Source organism: Thamnophis sirtalis, unplaced genomic scaffold (genome assembly GCF_051295495.1).
Source record: "Thamnophis sirtalis isolate CommonGarterSnake01/CBP01778 unplaced genomic scaffold, rThaSir2_p1.2 scaffold_13, whole genome shotgun sequence".
In the NCBI taxonomy this organism is placed as follows: domain Eukaryota; kingdom Metazoa; phylum Chordata; class Lepidosauria; order Squamata; family Natricidae; genus Thamnophis; species Thamnophis sirtalis.
The window spans coordinates 19,127,840-19,154,769 of NW_028261393.1; the positions used below are offsets into that span (position 1 = coordinate 19,127,840).

The 26,930-nt window shown below is 43.4% G+C and overlaps 2 protein-coding genes across 2 annotated transcripts in view; both read left to right on the forward strand.

Moving 5' to 3' along the window:
* The first annotated feature begins 885 nt into the window (after positions 1 to 885).
* TRIM63 (tripartite motif containing 63) lies at positions 886 to 19,580 on the forward strand. Its single transcript, XM_087728152.1, has 9 exons — positions 886 to 1,188; positions 4,811 to 4,980; positions 8,920 to 9,088; positions 11,743 to 11,838; positions 12,717 to 12,950; positions 14,141 to 14,163; positions 16,077 to 16,201; positions 17,331 to 17,399; positions 19,008 to 19,580. The coding sequence occupies exons 1-9, from the start codon at positions 1,030 to 1,032 to the stop codon at positions 19,016 to 19,018; spliced, it is 1,056 nt and encodes a 351-aa protein (XP_087584278.1). The 5' UTR covers positions 886 to 1,029; the 3' UTR covers positions 19,019 to 19,580.
* A 6,274-nt stretch (positions 19,581 to 25,854) lies between these two features.
* SLC30A2 (solute carrier family 30 member 2) overlaps positions 25,855 to 26,930 on the forward strand; it is a 29,318-nt gene continuing 28,242 nt past the window's right edge. The window contains exon 1 of the mRNA XM_087727434.1: positions 25,855 to 25,996. The gene's annotated coding sequence lies outside the window, so the exon portion shown is untranslated. The remainder of the gene's footprint in view (positions 25,997 to 26,930) is intronic.

Consider the following 26,930-nt stretch of genomic DNA (forward strand, 5'->3'; position numbering starts at 1 on the left):
ACAAAAAAATTGCAATAGCAGGTTGTAATGTCTTTTGGAGATAAGAAGAGACACTCCTAGGGAATGATCAGATAAGAGACAGCATAGCCTGCAGCTGCTTAATGGACAGAGAAAGGAAGCTCCCTACTATTGTTACCTTCCCACCAAAGGTGGTCCCTATTTTTCTACTTGTATTTTTACATGCTTTCGAACTGCTACGTTGGCAGAAGCTGGGACAAGTAACAGGAGCTCACTCCACTACGCTAGGGATTCAAACCACCGAACTGCCAACCTTTCTGATCGACAAGCTCAGTGTCAGCCACTGAGCCACCACGTCCCTATGCCTGTATATAGGCTTGCAAAATTCTGTTAGTGTAGCATAGCCTTACAATAAAATAAATACAATAGAATTAGCTGTGTCTGGTCATTTTCCCTGTCTATTCTACCTTGCAAAAAAGAGAATTAGTTGAGTGCAACTGGAGATGTTGAGCAACATGGCTAGGTAAAGTCATTCCTTGGAACTAGGCCTGGCAATAGGCAATAAAAATTGTTGAATGGTTTGAGTTTAACCCTCTAGTTTAAAGAGTGGTCAGGCTCATGTTGTTTGTTTAGTTCCCTGAAAAGGGTGACCAGTTTACACAAACACAGCTCTAATTTCTTTGTGGGAAAACACACAGGGGAGGCAAAAGAGATAAATAATACAACATCCCTGGAAATCTGCTTCCCTGCTTCCGAACATATCGTCCCTCAGCCTTGTTTACAGGAGTCCAACCAGAGGGACAACTGCACATCCCCCCCTTCCATGTGACACTGTGTCAGTCTTTTGGAAACAAGACCCTCCTCTCAAATTACCCTGCCGGCTAAACACATGTGACTCTCAGATAAATTATAAATAGAAAAGAGGCAGACAAACGGCAGAAAAACCCAGTGACTTAGTTTGAAAGTCAACCCAGCAAGGCTCAGTTCTAAAACTTTGAGCTTGTCTCTCCGAAGAGAACCTTAACTTGAGCGATTCCAGAATCGAAGGATATTAAAGTGCTGAACTGAACAATGGATTATCAATCGAGCATCTTCCAGGACAATAACCCCATGGAGAATCTGGAAAAACAGCTGATCTGCCCTATTTGCCTAGAGATGTTCTCCAAGCCTGTGGTCATCCTACCTTGCCAGCATAACCTCTGCAGGAAATGTGCTAATGACATTTTTCAGGTCAGTATGCATCCACATTCAGCCAATTTTGTATGTGTTTACTCAGTAGCTACATAGGAAGACTTTGAGATTCAGTTGATTTCTGTGGATGGAATGGAATGGAATAGAATAGAATAGAAACAGAAACAGAAACAGAAATGGAACAGAACAGAATAGAATAGAATTCACATGAGTCTTGCGATTGAAATACAAATATAAGAAGTAGTAGAATATGTGCTTGCTTAGTTCAGTCATCCAGGGTAGCTTCCAAGTTAGACAAACCCTCCTTACTTAGGAATTATTTGTTTTAAATTGGACATGGATTAAGTTTTAAAATAGAGAATCTAAGGAAATGCATTTCTGTCATCTGGAAAAAAGATAAAATGGCAGACAATGAATGTGTAACAATCTCCGCTACATTTGAAAGATTCATTATCCATCGCTGGGCAACGTTTAATAAGAAAATAGCAAGGATATAAATATAACGAGGTTGTATTTATGGTTATGTTAAATGTAATGAACTTGTTCTAGCTGTGAAATGTTTTCTCACTGGTGCTTTTTAAAGGCTCTCTGGTGCCTTAGAGGCTGCATGCATTATCCACTAAAATCCATTTCTATCTCCACTTTCAAGTCTTGGAGGCCATCTTGGAATCATTCCTCAGATAATGTTCACATCTTCAAAAGGCTTTGGCTAAGTAGTAGCTGATAAGAGCTCAGCTCTGGTCCTCTGGGGGCCTGTTCTACTTCTGACATTGCCTTCCTGACTTGTTGATTGTTGTTGTCAAAGCTCCAAGGCAACACAAAATGGAAGGGCAAGAGACAAAGCCAAGAAGCTGAGGAGAATCTGAATATAGTTTCCCAAGTATCTCATTGGCTTGCAGGCAAAGAGGGAGAGGAGAGAGATACCTGCCTGGTGAAACAATGGGTTGTTTTTAAGTGTACTCTCATCCTGGAGATCCTCAGATGTGTCGGTATGGTCAACAGGAGCTGTAGTCACAACACATCTGCAGGGCACTTGGCTGGAGAAAGTAGCTTTATTTCCTTCTCACTCAATGGCTTCTTACATATGTATCATTTCCATTTTGTAAAAAAAGGGGGGTGTATCAAGGATAAATGCATGTGCGGCTTTGTTTTATTTATTTATTTATTTTTAAATTGTGGAATTAATATCCTTAAGGGGATGAAGAATTATTTTTTAATTTAATGATTCTTCTTCTTCTTCTTGCACCATATCCATCATTGGACATTGGCGATCATGTTGGCGATCGTAATGATGGTTTACTGAATGCCTTTTTGCCAGTATTTACTGGCAAGCTCTCTAGATGTGTTGGGATTTCAATCCTAGAATCTTAAATCATCATGTGGCATGCCGACTGGAAATTCTTGGAAACTATATATCCCATTATTTTTAAGGAGGGCTATGTTAGTGCCAATGAGGTTGATTCATAGCCTGGGTTCAAAGGATTCTGATAACTGCCAATCCCAACATAAAAATGGACCCGATCATATAGTTCCCTCTTTGAGAGTCAAGTTTGGTCTAGCGCAGGGGTCGTCAACCTTAAACACTCAAAGAGCCATTTGGACCCGTTTCCCACAGAAAATAAAACACTGGGAGCCACAAAACCCTTTCCAAGCCTGACTAATTCCTGAGCGGCCACAAGACTAGTGTATGTAGTTGAATTAAACATTTTGTTATCTTCTAAAACTTTTCTTTTCTTGGATTTAACCATGGTTGGCCTACCAGTGGTTGAAAAGCTTAATAAATCATGTGCCAGCAGGTGTCGCACATTGGCGGGTCGTGACGCATATTTTGAGCAACAGGGAGCCGCAGCAGAAGGATGAAAGAGCCACATGCTGCTCCAGAGCCACGGGTTGCTCACCCCTGATCTAGTGGTTAAAGTACCAGATTAGAAACTAGGTGTCAATGAGTTCTAGTTCCTCCTTAGGCATGAAAGCCAGCTAGGTCACCTTGGGCCAATCACTCTCTCAATCTATGTTGTAAGGCTCAGATGACGTGGATTGGTCAATTCCTGTCACAACCAATGGATCAAGCCTTGGTTAATCTGAAAAAATTCTTACTAATATAAAAGTTTTAGAAACCGATGCAATATTTCTCTGTATTATAATTACATTCACCTCAAAACCATGACCAAATCCTTGACAATATCAACATTAGCAACATGGAAACTGAAAGTTACTATCATTCAAATATGAATTCTGTGTTCAATTGCAAACAACAAGCAACCCATTGTTACCAAAGATTGCCTAACTGAATCACTAAAGCTGCATAAGATTAGGTGGACAATGGACCAGGTGAAACACCTTCCCTCCGCCAATTGGTTTCCGCTGGTGCCAATGTCCCTCCAATTATTTCTTCATGTAGCATAAGAAACCATTGCCATAGAACATTGTGAGAGCATCTAGGACTACACAAATAAAGGCGGGAATGGATTGATCCTATAATTAGTATATCCAGGACTAATGGATCCTGCAACGAGAAAGGATATATTCTAGAGCCTAGACAATCTTACATCCCTTCATCTATTCCAGTTCCCATTTTTCTGGGTTTATATCCTGTTTTCCAATAAACGAGTCAATATCCCATGCTCACCAAGCATACCTACTAAGCATTGTTTTGGGATAGATCCTCTTCAAAATATAGTGGGTTTTTTCATATTTGCTTCTATAAGAATATATTAGTACATGAATTTTGGCTGGCTTCAAAAAAGGGTTGGACCAGTTGATGAAAATCGCGAGGCTCAGTTATTAGTCTTGGTATGGTAGAAGTGTGATTGCTTCTAAGGGCCAACAACTGGGAGACTTCCTTGTGTAGTTGGTTGCAGAAGAGACCGCTGGACTAGATGAGCCATTGCTTATCTTCTTATGAACTATTTGCCTTATTTTTACAATTCATATTATTGTTCATGTAATCCATAAAGACAATGGTGTGATTCTTCCAAGTCTAACATCTAATTAAAGTTCTAGGAAAGATGTGCAAGGAAATCAATAATTCAGGATAACCACATTTTCTTGGGTGACTTCATGAGCATTCATTCAAGCGTTGATGAACTTGAGTCCTTCAAAAACTGAGATGAGCCAGCAAACCTTATTCTTATGTTTTAGTTATAAGAAATAAAGTCTATATATCTAGCTATAAATGCTAATAGTTTTCTAGGAGACAGGTGCCTAATGTTTCACATAAAAATTGGCGCATAAAGTAATGAAACCAGATTAGATTAAACGATTTAGCAAATTGAAATTGAGTTCTCCCGGCCAATGTCCAGCTCTGAGAAATAGTATCACTGCAATTTGTGCCCAAAATAGATTCCAGTTGAAGCAGTGATCTCATTTATTGGCGGTGGCCAGTGACACTGTCTATTTTATGAGCAAAGCATGAACGGAGATGTTCCATTTTATCAAAAGGAATATTTTTAAAGGTGGGGAGGAGGAAGGGAAGAAATCAGATTATTTTGAATTTTTTAGGCTTTCCCCATCTGGGTCCTTCCTGGTGTGCTGAGTTTGAAATGAATAGGATTGAAACTATTTCTGGAGGGTGCAAGATTTGGAAAATGAATGTGTAGTTTGTTTAATTTTGGGGGGAAATCCCTAACATTTGGATTAACATGGTTGATGGCATTTCTAGGCTTCAAATCCATACTGGCAAACAAGCCGAGGAACCACCATATCTGGAGGGCGGTTTAAGTGTCCCTCTTGCCGACACGAAGTCATCTTGGACCGCCATGGAGTCTATGGCCTCCAGAGGAATCTGCTGGTAGAGAATATCATCGATATCTATAAACAAGAATATTCAAGGTTGGTATGAATTCCGCTTTACTACAGCTTGGAAAAGGAATTCTCCCTTGAAAGCAATCAGGTCTTAGTACCTTTCAATAATTTGTTAGCAACAAATTATTTGTTAGCAACCATTTCCAGCTAGAGTAGAGCAGGGATGGCTAACTTTTTTCTCCTTGCAATGCAATATGACTGAGACAACCCGCATGTATCCCGTCCCCTGCGCATGCAACACCGTCCTGTGCTTCCTCCAGGCATCCACATGTGACAACTCCCCGCTCTGTTTTGGGCCTAGTTGGCCTCCTGAAGCCTCCTGGGACCAAAAATGGAGTACAGAGCCATCCCGGGGGCCTGTTTTGGGCATCGCAGGCCTCCCTGAAGCCTCCTGGAACCAAAATTGGGGCATGGGGGGGATGCCACACCCCCAGAGCTCTCCCCGCATATACAAGCATGCCCCCCCCCCATGCATGCATGTGCATCTCCCACATGTGCGGCACCCAAAAATCAGCTGGCCAGCAGGAGGCACATGCGCATGCGTGGTGGGGTTGAGCTGTGGCTATGGCTTGCATGCCCACAGAGAGGGCTCTCGTGGGCATGCGTGCCATAGGTTTCCCATCACAGAGCTGGAGAAAGGTGGGTGAATGACAAAGCACCGTCAAGTTATTGTGACTTTTACCAACCACATAAATTTTCTTCAGCTCTATATAGTGGCCCTTGACTTACAATCATTCAACAACACTGGGAAAAAAATGACTTACACGCTAAAGACCGTCATCCATCCCCACAGTCATGTGATCAAAATGCAGGCATCTTGTAACTGGCATATATTTAGGATAGTTGCAGCATCCTTAGGTCAGGTGATCACCATTTGCAATCTTCCCAACTGGCTTCTGACAAGCAAAATCAAGAGCAGGCGGAGGGGGGAGAAGCTGGATTCACTTAATGACCATGTGATTCACTTAACAATTGCAGTGGTTTGCTTAACAACCACGGCAAAACAAAGTTATAAAATTGGCTTTGACTCTCTTAACAATAGCAATTCTGGTGCCAGTTGTGATCCTAAGTCAAGACCTTCCTGTAGTTGAGTCCATCCACCTTGAACGGGAAGAGGAATGGCAGAACCTGGGGGCAGGATGAAAAGAGGGATCAGCCTAGAATCCTTATGTAGTCACAAGCGAACTAAGTCCAACCGTCCTTGAGTTCCAGTGACCCTTATCTAACGCTAAGCGGATGCTGTTGAGAAGATTCTTGTGCACAGAATATAGGAACCTATTAGCTTAACTGAACCTTCACTTGTGGACTTTCTCAATTGACATCTTGCTGCTGGTGGCCCTCTTTCTTTCTTTCTTTCTTTCTTTTTTTCTTTCTTTCTTTCTTCCTTCCTTCCTTCCCTCCTTCCTTCCTTCTCTCCTTTCTTTCTTTCTTTCTTTCTTTCTTTCTTTCTTTCTTTCTTTCTTTCTTTCTTTCTTTCCATCCTTCCTTGCATTAAAGGAAGGTATGAGCTACCATATCTGCGCCACAACAATCCAGACAACCAACAAATGGCAGCAAAGGAATGTGAAAAACTCCAAACTCCTATTTGTCATATAGTGGTCCTCTGAATTTCTGCAGTTCAGATTTCATAGCTGAAGGAAGGAGGGACTTTAGGGAACCAAAAGGCTGATTCATCCTCGGGGTTTGCCTCACTCATGCCAAGACAAAATCTGTCATCTAATTGTCGTGTGAATCTAATTGGATTAACAAGAAATTTACAATAGACTGGGAAGGACAAAAGGCAATCAGTGGCTAAGATGCTGAGCTTGTTGATCAAAAAGTTCGGCAGTTCGAATCCCTAGCAGCGAGTAACGGAGTGAGCTCCCGTTACTTGTCCCAGCTTCTGCCAACCTAGCAGTTTGAAACCATGTAAAAATGCAAGTAGAAAAATAGGAACCACCTTTGGTGGGAAGGGAACTGCGTTCCGTGCGCCTTCAACATTTAGTTATGCCGGCCACATGACTACAGAGATGTTTTCGGACAGCGCTAGCTCTTCGGCTTTGAAACAGAGATGAGCACCTCCCCCTAGAGTCAAGAATGACTAGCACATATTTGCAAGGGGAACCTTTACCTTACATAAAATAAAACCCATCTTAGCACGGCAGCTTAATCCAATTGAAAAATCCAGGCTGACTCTTTTCAGAACAGCATCTACATGGACCTTGGGTCTGATCTAGGTTACTTTCATTCATTCATTTTTTTTCCTTCATTCATATATATTCAGACTCACACCCACCATGTGTAGAACTAGGAATTAGTGCTGCTTTAAGTTGTGATAAGAAACACAATTATCATGGTGTTATTTTTTAAAGCCCTACAGAGGAAACTCCCACTGATTCACTAGTAGTCCATGTCCATAAGAGGTCAAGAAATTTGGGTGGATTAGCAAAGGGATCTGAATATAGGAGCAGAACTGCAGAAGTGCTGTGGTGTTGATACTTTGCTATCATAAATCCTCCTCCAAAGAAAGGAAACCTGCTCTCAGAATAAATGGCTCCACTTGGACAGAAGTGGAAGTAAGATCTAAACATAACTTCCCAGGGAGGTTAATATTAGACAGAAAACTATCTACACCCTGCTGTGTGAAGGAAGGATCAGCAACTAGCCCACACTGTCAGCTTGGTTTACTAAATCTACTGTCTCCTGTATGAGTGGAAAAATTAAATAAGAAGAAAGAGCTAGGAAATACTTAGTGAGGAATATTTCTGGGGCCAATAATCCCTAGATATTGATGGAACGTGAAGTAGCCAAGCCTAATGATACATCAGTCCCTGCCTCTTTAATAGACAAGGGGTTCAATTCACTAGGAAAATCACTTCTATGGGGTCCTTGCTGCTCTCTACGCTCTGGTCGCTTGCTTGGAGACATTTCATTACCCAGCTAGGTAACATCATCATCATCATCAGGCTGATGTTTACTTTAAGCTGTGTGGACCTCAGCTCCCAGAATTTGCCAGCCAACATGCTTTGAGTCTATAGCAATGCTTCTCAACCTTGGCAACTTAAGATGGATGGACTTTAACTCCCAGAATTCCCCAAGCAAGGAACTTCTGCAAGCAAACAACCAGGTTCAGAGATCACCTAAGGCTATATCTTCAACCCAATATTATCTTCCAGTGAAAATAATTTCAATGATGTGCATTTCATCAGATTGTCTCTATTGTTTCAAGGGCCTCATAATCTGGCATTTGAATAACTGTAGAGCCAAACTGATCCACTGTCTCTTCATCCACGTTTTACACACCCATGTGAAGTAGATTGTTTATGTAAACCAGAGGTGGTATTCAGCAGGTTCTGACCAGTTCTGGAAAACCAGTAGCGGAAATTTTGAGTAGTTCGGAGAACCGGTAAATACCACCTCTGGCTTGCCCCCCCACATCTATTCTCTGCCTCCCGAGTCCCAGCTGATCGGGAAGGAATGGGGATGTTGAAGTAACCTTCCCTTCCCATGCCCATCAAGCCATGCCCGTGATGTCATGCCCACCAAGCTATGCCCAGAGAACCAGTAGTAAAAAAATTTGAATCCCACCACTGATGTAAACTCTTATTTTACCATATTCTGCCATATTTACATTAACCACAGGCCCTACAGTCCCTGCACCACCAAGTTTTTTACACAAGAGAAAACAAAATATCTAAAGCAAGTTTAAAATATATTCAAAACAGCAGATCAGTGGCTGTAAATAGTGGGACACAATCATCATGAAATGTCAAATGAAAAAGATGCAGTGACTGTCTCAATAGTAACTAGTCCCAGCGAGTTTTGGAGACAAGTGTGAATTTCGTTCTGTTTTCCCACTTCTACTCAAACATTTATTTATTTGTTAAATTCATATGCTCCCCACCTTGTTACAGAATTATCCAAGGTGACATTAACTATGTAGATGTTCTTATCTAGGCTCTTCAATTTTCTTCCTGTCTTCAACAGCCGTCCCCTCAAGAAGGGAAACCACCCAATGTGCAAGGAACACGAAGATGAAAAGATCAACATCTATTGCTTGACCTGTGAGGTTCCTACCTGCTCTATGTGCAAAGTCTTCGGAGCACACAAAGATTGTGAAGTGGCGCCTCTGCAAAGTGTCTTTCAGGGACAGAAGGTATGAGCCAAGTTTCACTGCAGGCATAGTAATAATACATCTTAACTCTCCAACGTTCAACCCGATATTCATGGTCATCTCCCAGAGATGGGGTAGAGAGTCTTGAATATTGCAAGATGGCAGGCAGACCATCATAATGTAAATGCCATCCTTTTGCTGGTGTTACGTGCATGTTCAAAAGACGCATGGTGTTTTATCGTGACCTTTTATCTGCCTACTTTGAGGATTTTGAGGACATCCAAATTTCAGGATTAGAACTCACAGTCTTCTGGTTTCTACCTGGTGCCTTAACCCCGGTGCCAAATTGGCTCTCCGGTTTCTATTTAAATGATATCTATGGAGATTCCCAGTCATCCAACTCATGGTTGTCCCAATAATGTGCTTTTTCAAGAGGGAACTGGACTTTCTGGTTTTTCTCTGAAGACATTTCGCTTCTCATCCAAGAAGCTTCTTCAGCTCTGACTGGCTGGTGGGGAAATTTTATTTTCATGAATGAGGCTTCCAAGAATGCAGTTCCCCTTCCTCTTGGAATGTGAAGTCGGTCAGCCTGGAATCCCATTCCCCACCAATCCAGTTTCCCCACCATCCAGTCAGAGCCAGAGAAGCTTCTTAGATGAGAGCAAAACGTCTTCAAAGAAAATCCAGAAAGTCTAGTTGCCTCTTGAAAAAAGCACCTTTGGGACATTTAAATGACAGCAATTGTTTTTAAGTGTGCACCTGTATTACTTAATGCATGCAAAGCCTTTTCATGGTGTCGCCTTTTTGGATAGGCACATTTTTTTTTTAAAGACCTTCCTGACATAATTCTGAACAGTCTCAAGACTTAGCAGCCTCTATGGGAGTGAATGTCCTCCTGTTTCATGCCTGCAACTTGACCACATGCCCAGAGACAAAAAAAGGATTGTATTCCTTCACCTTAGATGGGTTCAGGTCCAGTGGTATGCAGAGGAAGTCTTGGGCCAGTAGGTTCATCTCCCATTTGGGCTAAGAGGTGAATTAGAAACCTCTGGACACGTCACATTATGTCTTTCAGGAATAGTGTCTGACCCTAATGCAGTGGATATGGATACATAGATGACTGCAGTTGACAAGCAATCATCAGCAGGATATATTTGGAGCTACAAGAGTTGAGACATGGCAGAACATTCTTTCCCCTCCCAGAAAGCAGCTCCAACCAGAGATTGTGCATGAGAAGCTGTGGTCTTTCTTTGAACTTCTGATAGGCTCCGCACAGTAGTTAACCCATCACTTTCCCCAGAGATTAAACAGACCCATCACTACTCCGTTTTCTGCAGACTCAACTGTGGTCAAAGCCATCTGGAATTCTCGGTGCCTTCACACAAGGGCACAGCAGAGGTTTAGAAAAACAAGAAAAGCAATAATGGAGTCTTTGTCATCCTGCAATTTAATAGGGAAAGAAAAATTCTATCCCCCATTCCTCTTGTCCTAAAGATTTGGGAGAACATTTGAATGTGGGTCCATGCATGGAACTTTCAAGTTGTCACTCAGCGTTTGTGATGAAAGCTCATGCCTCTCACGCCAAAAGAGCCAAAGGAAAAACAGATTTAGCACCTCAGTGCAGCCCTTTGTAAAACCAACCCAGATCAGACTACACACCGTAGGTTAGCAGCGAGACAACCGGTTCAAACAATATTTTAGAGTCCCTGGCAGATGCCGCGTTCAGCCAGTTGGTGCAAAAGGCTTGTTGGCTTTGGCATCCAAATAAGTATGGATGTCAGCATCGTAAAAACACATTTCTGCCATGGGCTAAAAATATTGTGCTAATATTTGCAGGAGAAAGGTTTATAATCTATCCCTGGGCTTAATCAGTTAACTGAGTTCAGGTCACCATTAAACTTTCCTCAATCTTTCAAAGCCACCCCAAAATGATTAAAGATTAAAAGGAAAAAAAAGTCCCTGTTATCAATCTATCTATATCTATATCATCTGTCTGTCTGTCTGTCTGTCTGTCTGTCTGTCTGTTTATCTATCTATCTATCTATCTATCTATCTATCTATCTATCTATCTATCTATCTATTGACAGACAGACAGACAGACGGATGGATGAATGCGGGTGGATGGGTGGGTGTATATGTTCCATCATAACTCTGGAACGCTTTGAGCAATTTCAACCAAACTTGGTACACAGACGACTTACTCTGTGGAAAAAAATACTGTGGGGGGTAAGACATCCCTAACACTCCTTGGGGTGTGTGTTCTGTTAAGATACAGACTGTTCTGCCTTAAAATGGCTTCTACTGTACTGCCGTAAAATGGATGCTACTGTACAACGCAGTGGAGTTGCCATGGTAATGGCTTCACAGTAGTCCACAAGGGGGCTCTCTCTGGTAAGCGGGAAAATCCAACATTAGAAATTACGTTTGGTCGGGACATTTCCCTCCTATAAATAAATACCAGGGCAACACCGGGTTATCGGCTAGTCTAATATAATTAAAGAAGAGAGCAAAGAGAGAAACAATCAGTCTTGAGAATAATTATATTGCAGTCTTGAGTCGTAGCACTTCTCACTGATGTTTCTTTTCCAATCTTCTTTCCCACAATTGACCAGGAAGAACCTCAGCACACCCATTGATTTAGAAAAGGAGGCTTAGAGAGTCGTTTTATTTTATTTTTTTATTATTTTCTCTTACAGACTGAGTTAACCAACTGCATCTCCATGTTGGTAGCAGGGAATGACAGGGTGCAGACGATCATCAGCCAGCTGGAGGACTTGTGCAAAACGACAGAGGTGAGGAATATGACAAATGGCTGACCCTTTAGAAATCTGAGTAGCGGAAGAGAAATCCAACCCAGAGCGATGGTGGGTTAAGACAGGTGCTGCCTGAGGAGAGAGGGGAAGGGAGCCTAGTGGCTTTCTTCTCCCTGCTTCCAAATCTGGGCAAGGGTTTATTTAGATGAAAGAGCCGATAGTCTGCCTAGTAACCTAAAATCCCAATGCAAACTCAAAGATACTGCTTGCATAATTTGCTTCACCTGATGATTGAATTAATGTCCGGATTCCTGATTTTCTGATTTCTAAATTCTAGTTAGAAATCAGAAACCAGAAAATTAATCTAGCGGGAATTTCTCATTCTAATTAGAATTCTAAATCTACCCTGTTTCCCTGAAAATAATAAGCCCAATCGGGCTTTTGAGTGCATGCGCTAAAATAAGCCCTCCCCGAAAATATCACAACACAGCAGCAGCCATGAGGTGACCACGCTCGCCGCCTCCTGCACTTCAAAAATAATAAGACCTCCCCAAAAATAAGGCCACACGCTTATTTCAGGGGGCAAAAAACCCTGTCTTATTTTCACAGAAACACGGTAATTAGAAATTAGACTAAATTGCACAGCACACTAAATGGCAGAAACCACTAGAGTTAAAATGGACGAAGCTTAAAAGGTTGCAGATGCATCCATTTGTCCTTTAACCTGGTGGTACCCTAACTTTTCTGGCTCCATGGACTGGCAGCCCCGGGGGCCGGAGGGGAGAGCGGATGGTTTCACGCACACGAAAATAAAACATTGCGCTCTTAACTGAGTTCCAGATGGTTGCTTCTTGAGTGAGATTTGTTCAGAAGGAACCAACTCAACTTCTCCTTTCATTCTTCTCTCTCTCTGACAGGAAAACAGTCGGTTGGCTAAGCAGTCTTTGTGCGAGAAGTTTGAAGCTCTCATTGCTGTCCTTGAGGAGAAGAGGACGAACCTTCTGCAGCGCATCTCCAAGGAGCAGGAGGAGAAGGCTGGGTTCATGCAGAACCTCATCCAACAGTATAAAGAGCAACTGGAGACATCCAGCAAGCTGATTGAGAGTGCCATTCAGTCTATGGAGGAAGAAGGAGGAGCCGCTTTTCTCATGGTGAGGGAAAATGTTGTACATTCGAGATCCGTTCATCCCCAGCTGTGTAGGTTTTGAAATCCCAAATTCCCAGACCAAGATAAACAGAACTGGAGATCTACATAGGAGATTGATATCATGGATCAGCCAGGAAACTTGGCTGGTATCAGGGTTCCAAGTAACACCCCAAACAAAAGAAGACTCTAAGGCTTAAGGTTCCTCAAAGTTCCATTTTATTAGAGATGTCATATTGGCACAACCCGAATCTGAAAGTTTCTAGGGTTTCCCCACCCAAATGAAAGTCCAAGCCCCTGCCCAGTACCCACATGTCCCTCACATGGTCCAATCAGGCACTGTCCCAACTGGGGATGTCTTTCAGTCACACCACTCCAGGTGCATGGCAAGAAGTCCTTGACTCTCTGAGAAAGGAATTTTATTTAGACTATATATCTCCCATTCTCCGTATAATCCCACTCCCAATTTGCCATAGTAGAAAATGTGGCAGGCCTGAAGGGCCCAATGCAAAAGATGGCTTCCAGGCCTCACAGCCGGTTGACCTTAGTGGTGCTACTCAGAGGTGGGTGGCTCCCGGTTCAGCCTGCATCGGGCGAACTGGTAGTAGCGGTGGGAGGCTCCGCCCACCTGCCCAGACACTTCTGCGCATGCACAGAAGCATCACGCGTCTGAGCAGGAGCGCACCCAATTTATGATAGTAAAAATATTGGCAACTCAACACTGTTGCTATTTACTATCATTCATCTGAATCTTCATGATGAGTTGGCATGCAGATAAGATAAGAAAGGATCTGAATGTAAAATTACTTTGAACCCTGAAACAGAGGTGTCCATGTTTGGCAGATTTAAGACTTGTGGACTTCAACTCCCAGAATTCCCCAGCCTGCCCTAAAATAAAGGATTGGGTATTATTGGCTTAATTTGTGAATTGTGATCTTTGCTTTTCATTGTAATTAGAATAACCCCAAAATGGAATACAAAATAAAAGGTTTCCAATTACAAGACCATGCAACTGTACAATTACACTTCAATATTTTCTGTGTGTGTCTTTAAGTCAGTCTTGATACTTCAAAATTTTATTAGGGCAATCAGCCAATCAATCAATTCTGGGAGTCTCAAGATGATTCTACTGATTTTAGCCTTTTTAAGCTGAACGTTTTTCATTCCCTTGACCTTATTTTCTCTTTCTCCTTCCAGACTGCCAAGCAACTTATTAAAACGTAAGTCCTGGAAACATATTTCTAAACTGCCATTTTTGTAAACAAGCGGTAAATCCTAAGCAAATAAGTTCCGAGAGGATCCAAGCAGGAAGGACACTGTGTGTTTGGGTAAACACAGTGATATTTAAGTTACGTTAAAGCCGACTAGTCGACGGACTAGTTTGTTAGCTTAAATGTCTAGTTCAGGGGTGTCAAACTCGATTTCACTGAGGGCCGCATCAGGGTTGCGTTTGACCGCTGGGGGCCGAGGTGGGTGTGGCCAGCTTAATGCCACTCATGTCAGAAAGTTTAACAGAGAGTTACAGATAATCCTCAACTTATAGCAATTGATTTAGTGACGTTCAGAGTTATAACGGCACTGAAAAAAAGGTGACATGATCATTTTTGACATAACTATTGCAGAATCCCCATGGTCACAGGATCAAAATTCAGATGCTTGGCCACTGAATCCTAATTATGAGGGCTGCACTGTCTCAGAATCATGTCAACAGCTTTTGCGACCTTCTCATAAAGTTAATGGGGAAGCCAGATTCACTTAACAATGATGTTACTAACTTAACAACTGCAACAATTCATTTAGTGATTCAGGGTAGAGAGGTCCTAAAATGGGGCAAAACTCACTTAACCAATGTATCACCTAGCAACATAGATTTTGTGCTCAAATGAGGCTGTAAGTTGAGAACTACCTCTATTTATAAAAAGGGGAAAGGGTATTCGGTCAGCCTCCCTCCCTTCCTTTCCTTCCATTTCTTTTGCTTATTTTATTTATCTAAAATATTGACAGCCATCCTTCAAAAATCTCAGGTTTGAGTCCCATAATGGTAGAAAGACCTAGAATAAAATAACAGAATTGGAAGGGATCTTGGGGGTCTTCTAGTCCAGCCCCCTCCTCAGGCAGGAGACTTACCAAGGGAGTCAAACTATTCTCCAAGGCACCTGAGTGTAGAACCAGAAGCAATGGGTGGAAACTAATCAAGGAGAGAAGCAACTTAGAACTGAGGAGAAATTTCCTGACAGTTAGAACAATTCATCTGTGGAACAGCTTGCCTCCAGAAGTTGTGAACGCTCCAACACTGGAAGTCTTTAAGAAGATGTTGGATAGCCATTTGTCTGAGACGGTATAGGGTTTCCTGCCTAGGCAGGGGGTTGGACTACAAGACCTCCAAGGTCCCTTCCAACTCTGCTATTGTATTGTATCTTATACCCGTGATGGTGAACCTATGGTACATGTTAAAGAGGTGGCGCCCAGAGCCCTCTCTGCTGGCATGCCCAGTGAGATCTCCGTGACGTTTCTTTCGTGAGCTTCTGTCTCCCTGCAAACCGCGAAACAGAAGCTCATAAAACAAAAAGATCTTACCTCTTGCTGCGCTGCCAGCCTCCTGCTGGGCAGCTGGTGATCGGGTCTCTGCTGCGCATGCGTGCATGTCCACGCACGCATGCATCCACACATGTGCACATTCAAGCATGTCCATGCGTGCTCATGTGCAGATCTACGCATGCATGCATTTGTACGCTCAAAGGCATCTTTCAGTTTGGGCATGTGTGCGCATGCGCAGTTTGGGCACTCGGTGTCTAAAAGGTTCGCATTCACTGCCCTATACCATTTCAAACAAATGGTTACCCAATCTCTACTTAAAAGAGTGCCACACCATTGGTTTGAACGGCAGCCCAAAACCTATAGTGGATTGCCTAACAGCAGGATACAAGGCAACGTCAATATTGTGGGATGGACTAAAGCTGAAACCACCGTCACATCTCTCCCACCAATGTTAGGATGGAATTCAGAATATATTAATCTTCCCAGGTCAGGAAATGCTATTCTAATTTCATATTTATGTCTACTACCAGTGTTGTCAGAAAGCCTTTTGTATTTAAACCTGTTTAAACAACATCCTTTCTCATCTGTGTTCCAGAATTGTGGATGCATCAAAAGGTGGCCAGTTGGAGAAGATCGAGACAGGCTTTGAAAACATGGACTACTTCACTGTAGATTTGGAAAGTATCACAGAAGCCTTGAGAAGCATCGACTTCGAAGCAGGTATGATCAGTGGCGGGATTCAAATAATTTAACAACCGGTTCTCTGCCCTAGTGGTTTCTTCCAGCAACCAGTTCACCAAAGTGCTCAGAATGTTAACAACCGGTTCTCCTGAACTGGCACGAACTGGCTGAATCCCACCACTGGGTATGATCACCCAGAGATGCTCAGTCAGGATGTAAGAAGTATAACCTGAAGTTTATATTGCTAATATCTCTGAATGGAACATGGCTCTTGTAAATCTTCTGATTTATCAACTACATTTCTCTTGATGGAGAAACTAGTATGGCATCAATCAACTGAAGGCAGCCCAGGTGGCAAAGGCAGCTCTTAAGCATTAGGTCGTTCAAACCAAGGAAAATGTAAGGTGTAATAATTAATATGGAAAATGAGCAGCACGGTGGCCTAGAGGTGAAAATGCTCACCTCCCACTCGGAAGGTTGAGAGTTCAATCCTAGTGACAGATGTTTCTCTACCAGGGCGCAGAGAGAAAGTATCTGCTGCAAACTTCGTATAGGTGTCAGGAAGGGCATCTGGTCAGTAAATGCTCAGATCCACTTAGTTGCCCCAATCCCACCCTGAAGCAAGGGATTACAGGGTCATAAAAAGGGAAAAAGTAATAATATGGAACTGCAGCAAGCAGCATTGTGCACCAGGCTATTATTGTTGCATATCAACACCCAAATAATACCTAGCGTCCCGGTTGCCAAATATATTTCATCAAATACTGACATTAGATAATTATGGGGAGGAGTGCCAAATCCAGATAAATCTTCAGCAAATAGTAAATTCTATGAGCACATTCATAGTGGGGGATTTTGGAAAGCAGATTCCTTGCTGGTCTTCAGTTTAACTTCCTTCCGTATTCATCTTGGGGCTAATGCCTGCTGATTTTCATGATGAAAGTGTCGCTTTCTAATATCCTAGTGCATAAGCAAACTTAACACACCTTTGGTGTGACAAAGGGTACAAAGTTAACAGACACCAGTTGAGTTAGAAGTAAAGATTGCCAAGGACTTCATTAAGCACCTGAAATACTTAAAGAGACAGCTCTATAGCTCTGTTATTAGACTACATGAGGTGTTCTGGAATGTGGATCTAAATTATTCCCCCTTTCCTCCCCCCCCCAAGATGAAGATGATGATGAACTGAATGAGGAAGACGAAACAGAAGAGGAACAGCCAGTTGGACAAACAGATGGTAAGAAACAAGCGGAAAATATTAAGTCTTCCACAGAGAAATACAATCTTAATATTTTTTTTCATGTTTTATTCATTTTGTTTATATTGTTTTCCATTTCCATCAAACTGTGTGATCTGGGTACAGTTATTTGAACAGTCATAATCCACATATTTGCTGTTATAGTCATCACAATAATATTAATAATATAACTATATAGTAATATAATTGCAATTATACATAACATCTTCATCATCAAATTCTCTCCACGTTAACATTTCCTCTGTTTATAGCTCCTCCTTGCTAACTTCTGTTTCTATTGTCCAACCGTTGATAAAATACATCCCATGACAAGAAATATCCAGTTTCTTCTTTATCCTTAATAGTTAGGGTCAGTCTGTCCATTGCTGCACATTCCAGTATTTTCTTAATTACATTGTCATCTGACGAAATCTTGTCATTTTTTTCATTGTTGTGCAAATACAATTCTGGCTGCAGTAAATATATGTAAAACCAGATATATAGCCTTTTTGTCATATTTTTCCGGATTTTCTTTTTGAGATGAGCACTCAATGCAGCATTGCATGTAGTCCTCGACTTACAAACCATTCATTTAATGACCCTTTGAAGTTTACAACGGTGCTGGAAAAAATGATTCATGAACTATCTTTGCACTTAGTAGGACTGTTGCGGCATTCCCATGGGGCTGAAATATTTTGGTCATGTATTTACAAGAGGTTGTGCTTACAATGATTGCAGTATCCCTGGGGGCGGGGAGGTTGACGCATTTGCAACCTTCCTAGCCAGCTTCTGATAGGTAAAGTCAATGTGGTATTTGCTTAACGCCAGTCTGATTCACTTAACAACTGCAGTGATTCACTTAACAACCATGGCAAGAAAGGTAATAAAACTGGGCTGGAACATAACAGTGATCTTATCAACATGATAGCAATGTTCCATTATTTGGGGGGCTGCCACAGAGAGGAGGGGATCATCCTATTTTCCAAAGCACCCAAAGGCCAGGCAAGGAATAATGGATGGAAACTGATCAAGGAGTGATTCAAGCTGGAAATAAGGAGAAATTTTCTGACAGTGAGAACAATTAACCAATGGAATACTGTAGCTTGCCTTCAGAAGTTGTGGGAGCTTCATCACTGGAAGCTTTCAAGAAGAGACTGGACTGCCACCTGTCAAAATGGTGTAGGGTCTTCCTTGGGCAGAAGGTTGGACTAGATCAGGGGATCTCCAACTCTGGCAACTTTAAGCCTGCCTGACTTCAACTCCCAGAATTTCCCAGCCAGCTTAAAGTTACCAAGGTTGGAGATCCCTGGACTAGATGACCTACAAGGTCCCTTCCAACTCTGTTCATCTGTAATCTAAACAGCTGCTCTTCTCAGCAATGGAAATTCTGCTTCCCCACTGTGGTCATAAATCGAGGATTGCCTGTATTTTTTTCTCTTCCACTCAATTGTGTCCCTTTTCTTGGCAACTTGGGGTTTTTTCGTCCCCAGAAAAGGGTTTTGGCCCTTGCTTGCTTCTTCCTAACTGTGAGAAAGTTTGGCTGCGACTCAAATCTTGAATGGTTTGTCTTCAAATGGATTCACGCATTTCCCTTCTGTTTTGTTGCAGGTACACAGTAACCAAGAAAGAACTTGAGATTCCAAGGAGAAAGCAAGCAGAATAACTGGCTCCGTAGGATTTGGAGAAAGGAAGAGGAGGGATGGGGTGGGGGGAACCCAAACTGGATGCCCATCAAGTTAACAGGGCAAAACCCGGCTGATGAAGGATCATTTGGGATGTAGAATTTGTGGCCACGCAGGAAGGCAAAAATGCACAGAGACACTTTATACACGGGTGCAACATGGAACTTTTCATACATGTTATATATGGCGATTTCTTTTGTACATAATTGTTCAGGACACTTGATTTGGGGGGGGGGTGTTAAAAGAAAATATAAGATTTTGCTGTTAGTTTCACATCAGAGCACACCCTCCCACCAACTGAAGGCAAGTGGATTCTGGGAATTAGTTAAAATGTTTCTGGGAGCAGACAGGAGTTGGTCAAGCAAAAGTCAATTTTGTTGTGCTTTTTAATCTATGAAAAATTCTTTCTGCGCCTAGAAGCGAATGTATTGACGTTTGTTGATTTTTCTTCTTTGTTGTATATAGTTACATAATAAAATAAATTCCCATTTTCTCTGGAGGCCAAATGTTTTGTAACAGTAGGCAAACAATCTGCAAAACTTGTTGCCACAAAAATTGGTGACAGCTTTATTTTAAACCGGTCTCTCAAAGGATTAATTGTAAACAGGGGGAGGGAATATAATTAATAGCTATTCTCCCCCCACCCACCCACCCCGATTGGTGGCTAAAATAGACCATGTTTCAGTGCAGCATACCTCTGATCCCTGTAGTAGAATGTGAGATACTTTGGATGTGGGGTCAAAAGGTACCGTAGTTGCCCAACATTTTTTCCAACTTCTTGATTGACGTAGTAGTTAAATCCCTTTCCTGAGTTTGCATAGCAGATGAAGTCATAAACTACCAAACTGTAATAGGACTGGCTATTTTATAGTTCAGTGTGCAGGTGGCCTCTGCATGTTTCACGGATAATAAATACAATTAGCCGTGGGACAGGACGTTTCTAAATCCGCTCAAATCCCTATGGTTTGCATTTGTACTTACTGCTCATCTACCAAGAGTTGTATATAACATCCTGAGCCTAAACATATTAAGGGTATGTGCTGTACTATGCGCTTCGTTTCCCCAAACTATTTGCCAGATTTATATAACTGCCCATCTCACAAACAAGTGACTCAGGGGTACAACACGGATAAAAGCGATTAATATATTTTAAAAAAAAACTATTACAGGTAGTCCTCAACTTATGGCCACAATTGATGTTGCTAAGTGATAAATTTGTTAAGTGAGTTTCGCCCCATTTTAAGACTTTTCTTGCCACGTTTGTTAAGTGAATCATTGAAGTTGTTAAATTAGTAATGCGGATGTTAAGTGAATCTACCTTCCCCATTGATTTGGCTCATCAGATGGTCGCAAAAGGAGTTCACACGACCCCGGGGACAGGGCAACTGTCATAAATGTGAGTCAGTTGTCAAGCACCCGAAAGTAAAGTCCTTCAGGATTGGGCGGCATATAAATTTAATATAAATTTAATAAATATTAATAATAAAGCAAATGACCATGGGGATGCTGCGATGGTTGTAAGTGTGAAAAACAGCCATAAGTCATTTTTTTCAAGGCTGTTGTAACTTTGAACGGTCACTAAGCAAACTGTTGTAAGTCAAGGACTACCTGTATTATTATTATTATTATTTTAGAAAACCGAAGGCTGAGAGAGAACATATATTAGAGTAAGAGCAGGGGTGGGATCTTACCAGTTTAACAACCCGTTTGCCTGAGTGCATGCACCAGGGCGCGTACTGTGCGTGCATGCACAGTTCAAAGAATACTTACCTTCCGGATGGCTGCTTGGGAAGGAAAACATCTGAGGCGTGGCAGAGTGCCACGCGACTCAGCTGAGAAGGTAGGTAAAGCACTAGGACAGGCGGGCGAGCCCACTTGCTCATGGGAGCGAACCGGTTCCGCTCCCAGCCGATCTCTGGAGCTACCGGTTCGCCCGAACCGGTCTAAACCAGTCCCACCCCTGGGTAAGAGCAGATGTTGGTAACAATGGAGTCAACTCACCATCTCAGCTCGCAGGCCTGATGGCATAACAGGTTTTGAAAAGAGCCGAGGTGGCGCAGTGGTTAAATGCAGCACTGCAGGCTACTGCTAGATCAGCAGTTCAGCGGTTCAAATCTCACCGGCTCAGGGTTGACTCAGCCTTCCATCCTTCCGAGGTGGGTAAAATGAGGACCCAGATTGTTGGGGGCAATATGCTGACTCTCTGTAAACCGCTTAGAGAGGGCTGAAAGGCCTATGAAGCGGTATATAAGTCTACTGCTATTGCTATTGCTATTTGAGAGGCTTCCACAAAATCAAGCAGGATTGATAGCCTGCGTTGTTTGGGGGGGAAGAGGCAGAGGTGGGTGTTCCATAAAGTATAAGTATAATCTTTATGGTCATTGTACTTAAATACAACGAAATTGGTTTTAACTCACTGGTGCAAAATTATAACAGAAACGAAAAAGAAAAGAAAAAGAAAAAAAACTAGCGTGTGCATGGAGTGATTGTGGTTGCGTTTAAAAGTCTCACAGCCCAAGGATAGAAACTATCTTTAAACCTGTTTGTTCGGCTGGCTATACTTTGATGTCTTCTGCCTGATGGTAGAAGAGCAAAGAGACACTGACCAGGGTATGAATCATCTTTGAGTATCTTCCTTACTCTGCTAAAGCAGCGAGGCCTGGCAATGTCACCCAGTGGTGTCAGAGGGCAACCAATGGTTTCTTGTGCCGAATTGATCACTCTCTGTAGTGCCTTCCTGTCCGCAGCTGTTAAACCGGCATACCATACTGTAATACAATATGTGAGGACACTTTCTATGGTGGACCGATAGAAAGAGGTCATCAGCCGTTGTTCCACCTGCTTTTTTCACAGGACTCTAAGGAAATGAAGTCTCTGTTGGGCCTTTCCAATCAGCAGAGATGTGTTATTTTTCCAGGTGAGATCTTGACTAATAAGCAGTCCCAAGAATTTAAAAGAGGAAACCTCTCCACACAGCCCCCCTTGATATACAGTGGGGCAGATTCCTCTCTGTACTTCCGGAAATCCAGTACCATCTCCTTTGTCTTATAGTAAAGAGAGTGCCACGGTAGAAAAGGCCTTCTGCTTAGCACCCACCAAGTGCAGGATTCTAGCAGATGGCATCTGTAGCCCATCTTTTCTGCTGGATAAGTTGGGATGGTCAGGTGAAATCAGATCCCTCCAATAACCCAGCCCCAGTCCCCCTTGGACTTCAAAGGTCAAAATCCTTGAATTGGACCCAGAAACAAACTGGTAATGCAGCTTGCGATGCAGAGGCATGGCGCACGTTGTGCTAGTAACGCATAGAACTGCTTGTGCCACTGCATTCAGCTGAAATTTCCAGATACTCTTCAAGGGCAGCCCCACGTAGAGCATTGCAGTGGTCCAACTGGGAGGTGACTAGGGCAGGAGTGACCAAGAGCAGAGACCTTTGATTGAATTGTTGAAAGAAATGTCCTTTTGGGTTCAGCTCCAAGTGGGGAAGACGACACTGGAGACATGGAGGCTGCTTGGAAAGATGGTTTATTGGTGGACAGGGCCACATGGCTTGAGCCCTGTACAGAACAGGTGATCACATGTTTCAATGTAGGTGAAGAAGAAGAGAAAGGGCTGAGGAAGGGGCTTGCTAGGCTTTTTATACCCTGTTCAGTCCCACCTCTCTGTTTCCTGTTCCTGTGTAAGAAATGTATTCTGACTGGTTATCAGACTCCCATGGTGCCATGCAGGGGGCTACTCTCTAGGCTGTGATGAGTTCTCAGATGCCTTGTGGTCAGTTGAGTAATATCCCTTCCCCTTACAGCTGCAGTGAGGAGAAGTCTTTATTATGTAAAGTGGGCTAGCCTGGCCATCTTAATGGCCCATTAGCTGGTGATGGGCAGAAAGCTATAGGCAACTATTCTGTCTTTTGAAACATGTTTCTTTTCACATCCAGAGAAATATTCTGCCTTTTCAATATTTCCTAGGATATTTCATTTTTCTGGGAGAGGGCTGGATAATAACTTCCCACAGAGTAACAGGTGCAATTGATGCACGGTGCAGTTATGCAAAGGCCCTCCTGCCACCTGCTTTTGGAAAAGGAATTGTGGATTCCTAGATTGTTTAGAGCAGGGGTCACCAACCTTTCGGACCTCAGGGACCACTAAATTCATAATTTTAAATCCCACGGACCACTAATTTGATCTGCCTAATGACTGGCTGGGAGGGTGTGGCTAGGTGGTCATGTGACTGGATGGGCGTGGCCAACTCGATATCACTCATGTCAAGGAACGCCTCACCAGCCTCTATTCACCCCTCCTACCCAGCCACTCCTCACCTCCCCCATGGACTTCTTAGGGCCCCAACAGGAAGCAGTTGCTGGAGCTAAGCAGCCAGCATCAGAAAGAGTTAGCAAAAAAGATCAGTTCAAATTGGATCTGACCGAGAAGGAGGCTCAGCAGAAGGACCTCACTGAGGATTACAAGCAGAGGCTTTCCAAGCAGAGGGAAGACCTGCGGAAGTGCAAGGCCAGGTATTTGGAAGCTCAGCAGCCTGAGATGGTCAGCCAGTTCCAGACCATGATGCAGTCCCACTGGAACAAGGTCCTCTGGCTGTTCTCCACCAGAGGCACTTCCCTCCAGCCTTCGCCCAAAGCCCCGCACCAGGAGGCTGAAGCAGACCCCAAGTCGGAATTTCTGCCCCCCTCCAACCCCTACAAAAAGACCTTGAATGGTGAGACTCTCTGCAGCAACACAAATGTTCATTGCACACATTCGTCCCAGGGGGCATAGTTGGAGGACCCCTGATTTAGTGCAATATAAAAAATGCAAATAATTTTTCTGCAGACCACTAAAATTTCTCGCAGACCACCAGTTGGTGACCGCTGGTTTAGACAGTTCAATCCCATCCAGCACCAAAGATGGCATAAGCCTAGAACCAGTGGGGCACAAAACCCCAATCCGCTTCTTCAGTCTTGCCAGGATTCAGTTGTAGCTCTTCTCCCCCCTCCAACCTCCCACAGCCTCTAATGACTGGCATAAAGAGAGCACAGCATCTGTTAATTTGCCAGAAACTGAGATATACAAACGACCACCCTCAGCATGCTGACAACTCAACCACGGTGATGGATCAGCTCACCCACAATCATACGTACACAGTAAACAGGAGAAGGGAAGCCTCCACCTCTGCAGCAGGTCATACAATAAGAGCTGGACAGGATCTCTCCCCAGTCACCACCAGAAAGAGACCATGGTTGATGGCACTGGAAGCTGCTGAGAAGTTAAGTCGGGTGAGGAGAGATGCACCACCCTTCCCAGAGGTTATCCACAGAGGGACCAATTCTGTTGACATCTCACACAAGGGCCTGAATCCCAACTGAAAAGGATCCAGATAATCCACTTCATTCAGGATCCTCCAAAGCTGCTGTGTAACCACCTTTTCAATCACCCCCAAAGAGGTTTGATACCGGATGAAAATTGACCAGCACAGTGGGGTCTAGCAATAGCTTTTTGAAGAGGGAGCTAATCAAAGTAGGCTTCAGAGCAGCGGTCACTAACTGGTGGCCTGTGGACCACTGTGGACCACGAGAAAATTTTGGTGGTCTGCAGAAAAAATATTTGCATTTTTTATATTGCACTAAATACTTAATATTTAATACTTAAATTTTTAAAAATCTTTTTTAAAAAATCATATTAGTGGTCTGCGGGATTTAAAATTATGAATTAAGTGGTCCCCGAGGTCCAAAAGGTTGGGGATCCCTGCTTCAGAGGCAATTTTTCACTCAGTTTACCACAACTAGAACCCATTCACACTACACACACAGACACCCCTCCTCAACCAGCGAGGAGGGTCATGTGGCCGAGCTCAGGGTCCTAAGAGTCCTATTCACGTCATCAGGCAAACTATTCAAATATACACCTTCCAGATCAGTGGTGAGTTTCAAAATTTTTTAGATCCTCTTCTGTAGGTGTAGCCTGCTTTGTGGGAGTGGCTTGCCAGCCATGTGACTGGGTGGGCGTGGCCAACTTGTAAAATGTGGTGAAACTCACTTAACAATGCTCTTGCTTAGCAACCAAAATGTTGGCTCAGAAACTCTGGCATTGAAGTGTGCAAGTCTTAAAGCTGTCAAGTTAGAAGACCCTTGCACCCCTAACCCTTTAGAAAAAAAAAACCCAAGGGTGTTCAAACTTGACAGCTTTTAAGATTTGTGGACTTCAACTCCCAGAATTCCTCCTCTCGCGCTTCATCTTGATGATGTGTGGACAGGTGGTGGGGAGGGAGCTGGAACCTGTAGATTTGTGGAACCTCTTCTATAGAAGAGGTTAAAACTGGCAGGAACCCACCCATGATTCCAGATGTTTTGGACTACAGCTTCCATCAGCTACACAAGCAAGCACTTTCTACGGGGGGGGGGTGTGTATACACCTCGCTATGACCAATTTATCAAAGGACTGGCAACTTCCCATGGGGCAAGAGTTACATTAATGTCAATGAAATGGTGGAATAATGAAAGAAAGAATGAAAAAGGAGGGATAAAAAGGAAATGCGAATGACAAAATTTTAAAAATTATTTTAAATAATTAAACTGAATTGTGGTGAGTTAGCTGAGGCAAGTTGGTCCGGTCGAATTGGTGGTGGCGAGTTGGCTGAGGGGAATTGAGCTGAGGGGAATTTGCCACAGCAAGCTGTCCCATTCTCCCCTTTGAGGTAGAGTGCCCTTACAACAAGGAGGAGCTGTAGATAGTCAGCTGCAAAATTTCCTTGCTTTCTGATTGGGGTGCACAGACCTTAACTAATGCAGGGTTTGACGCACTACCATTTCTTGAACCAACCGGGCACTGGCTGGATCGGATTCCTGTATTAGATCGGGCAGCGAACCACCACGTCACCCAAACCCACAACGCTCGGGTTGCAAAAGACGTCGAGCAAAGAGATCGCACGGTGACTTAGCAGGATGGGGGGGGGGATCAGTTAAGGGAGGGGAGGCGAAGGATTTGTTGTATTTGCACAATGTTTTTTTTTAAGTAGGCGCGTGTGCAAAGGATAAATCGGAGCCCATCGCCTTGGTGGCCGCGGCGGGGTTGCGGAAGGGATTCGAACTCCATTTTTTTTTAAAAAAAAACTCACCAACACCATTTGAGACTCCAGGGTTATTTTTAGGCGGCTCCAAAGCGAACAAAAAAATCGCCCTGTTGCCAGGATCGACTCCCTCGGGGCTGGAAGTTTCCCCGTAAGCAACTGAAGCCACCAGAAATGGTGTAGGCAGGGTCTCCTGCTTGAATGGGGGTGGGGGGTGGGGTTGGACTAGATAACCTTTAAGGTCCCTCCCAACTCTGTTATTCTATATTCTTGCCTTCAGAATTTGTGGGCGCTTCATCTCTGGAGGCTTTGAAAAAGAGACTGGACTGCTATTTGTCAGAAATGATGTAGGGTCTCCTGCTTGAGGGGGGGTTGGACTAGATGACCTATAAAGTCCCTTTCAGCTCTGTTAATTTGTCTATTTATCTGTCTGTCCACTTTACCCCGAACACGGTTTACATAAACCACGGTTTACTGTCTTCCCCTAAAACCCCAGATCTTCAATGCCACCTGGGCTGGCATCGCCCAGATCCCTGGTCTGCCACCTCATCCCACGCCGGCGCAGCCTAGCCGCTCCGTCTATCTCCCCCAGAGGGCTTCAAACTTGGCTACTTTCAGACTTGTTGGACTTCAACCCCCTTCTGGCTGGAGAATTCTGGGAGTTGAAGTCCACAAGTCTGAAAGTGGCCAAGTTTGGGGACCCCTGATATTCTCCCCGCACCCGAGACGGAGCGGCTGGTTTGGAGGGGCTCCTTCAAAGCTCCATCCAAAAGAACCAAGGCTTTCCTCTCCGTCT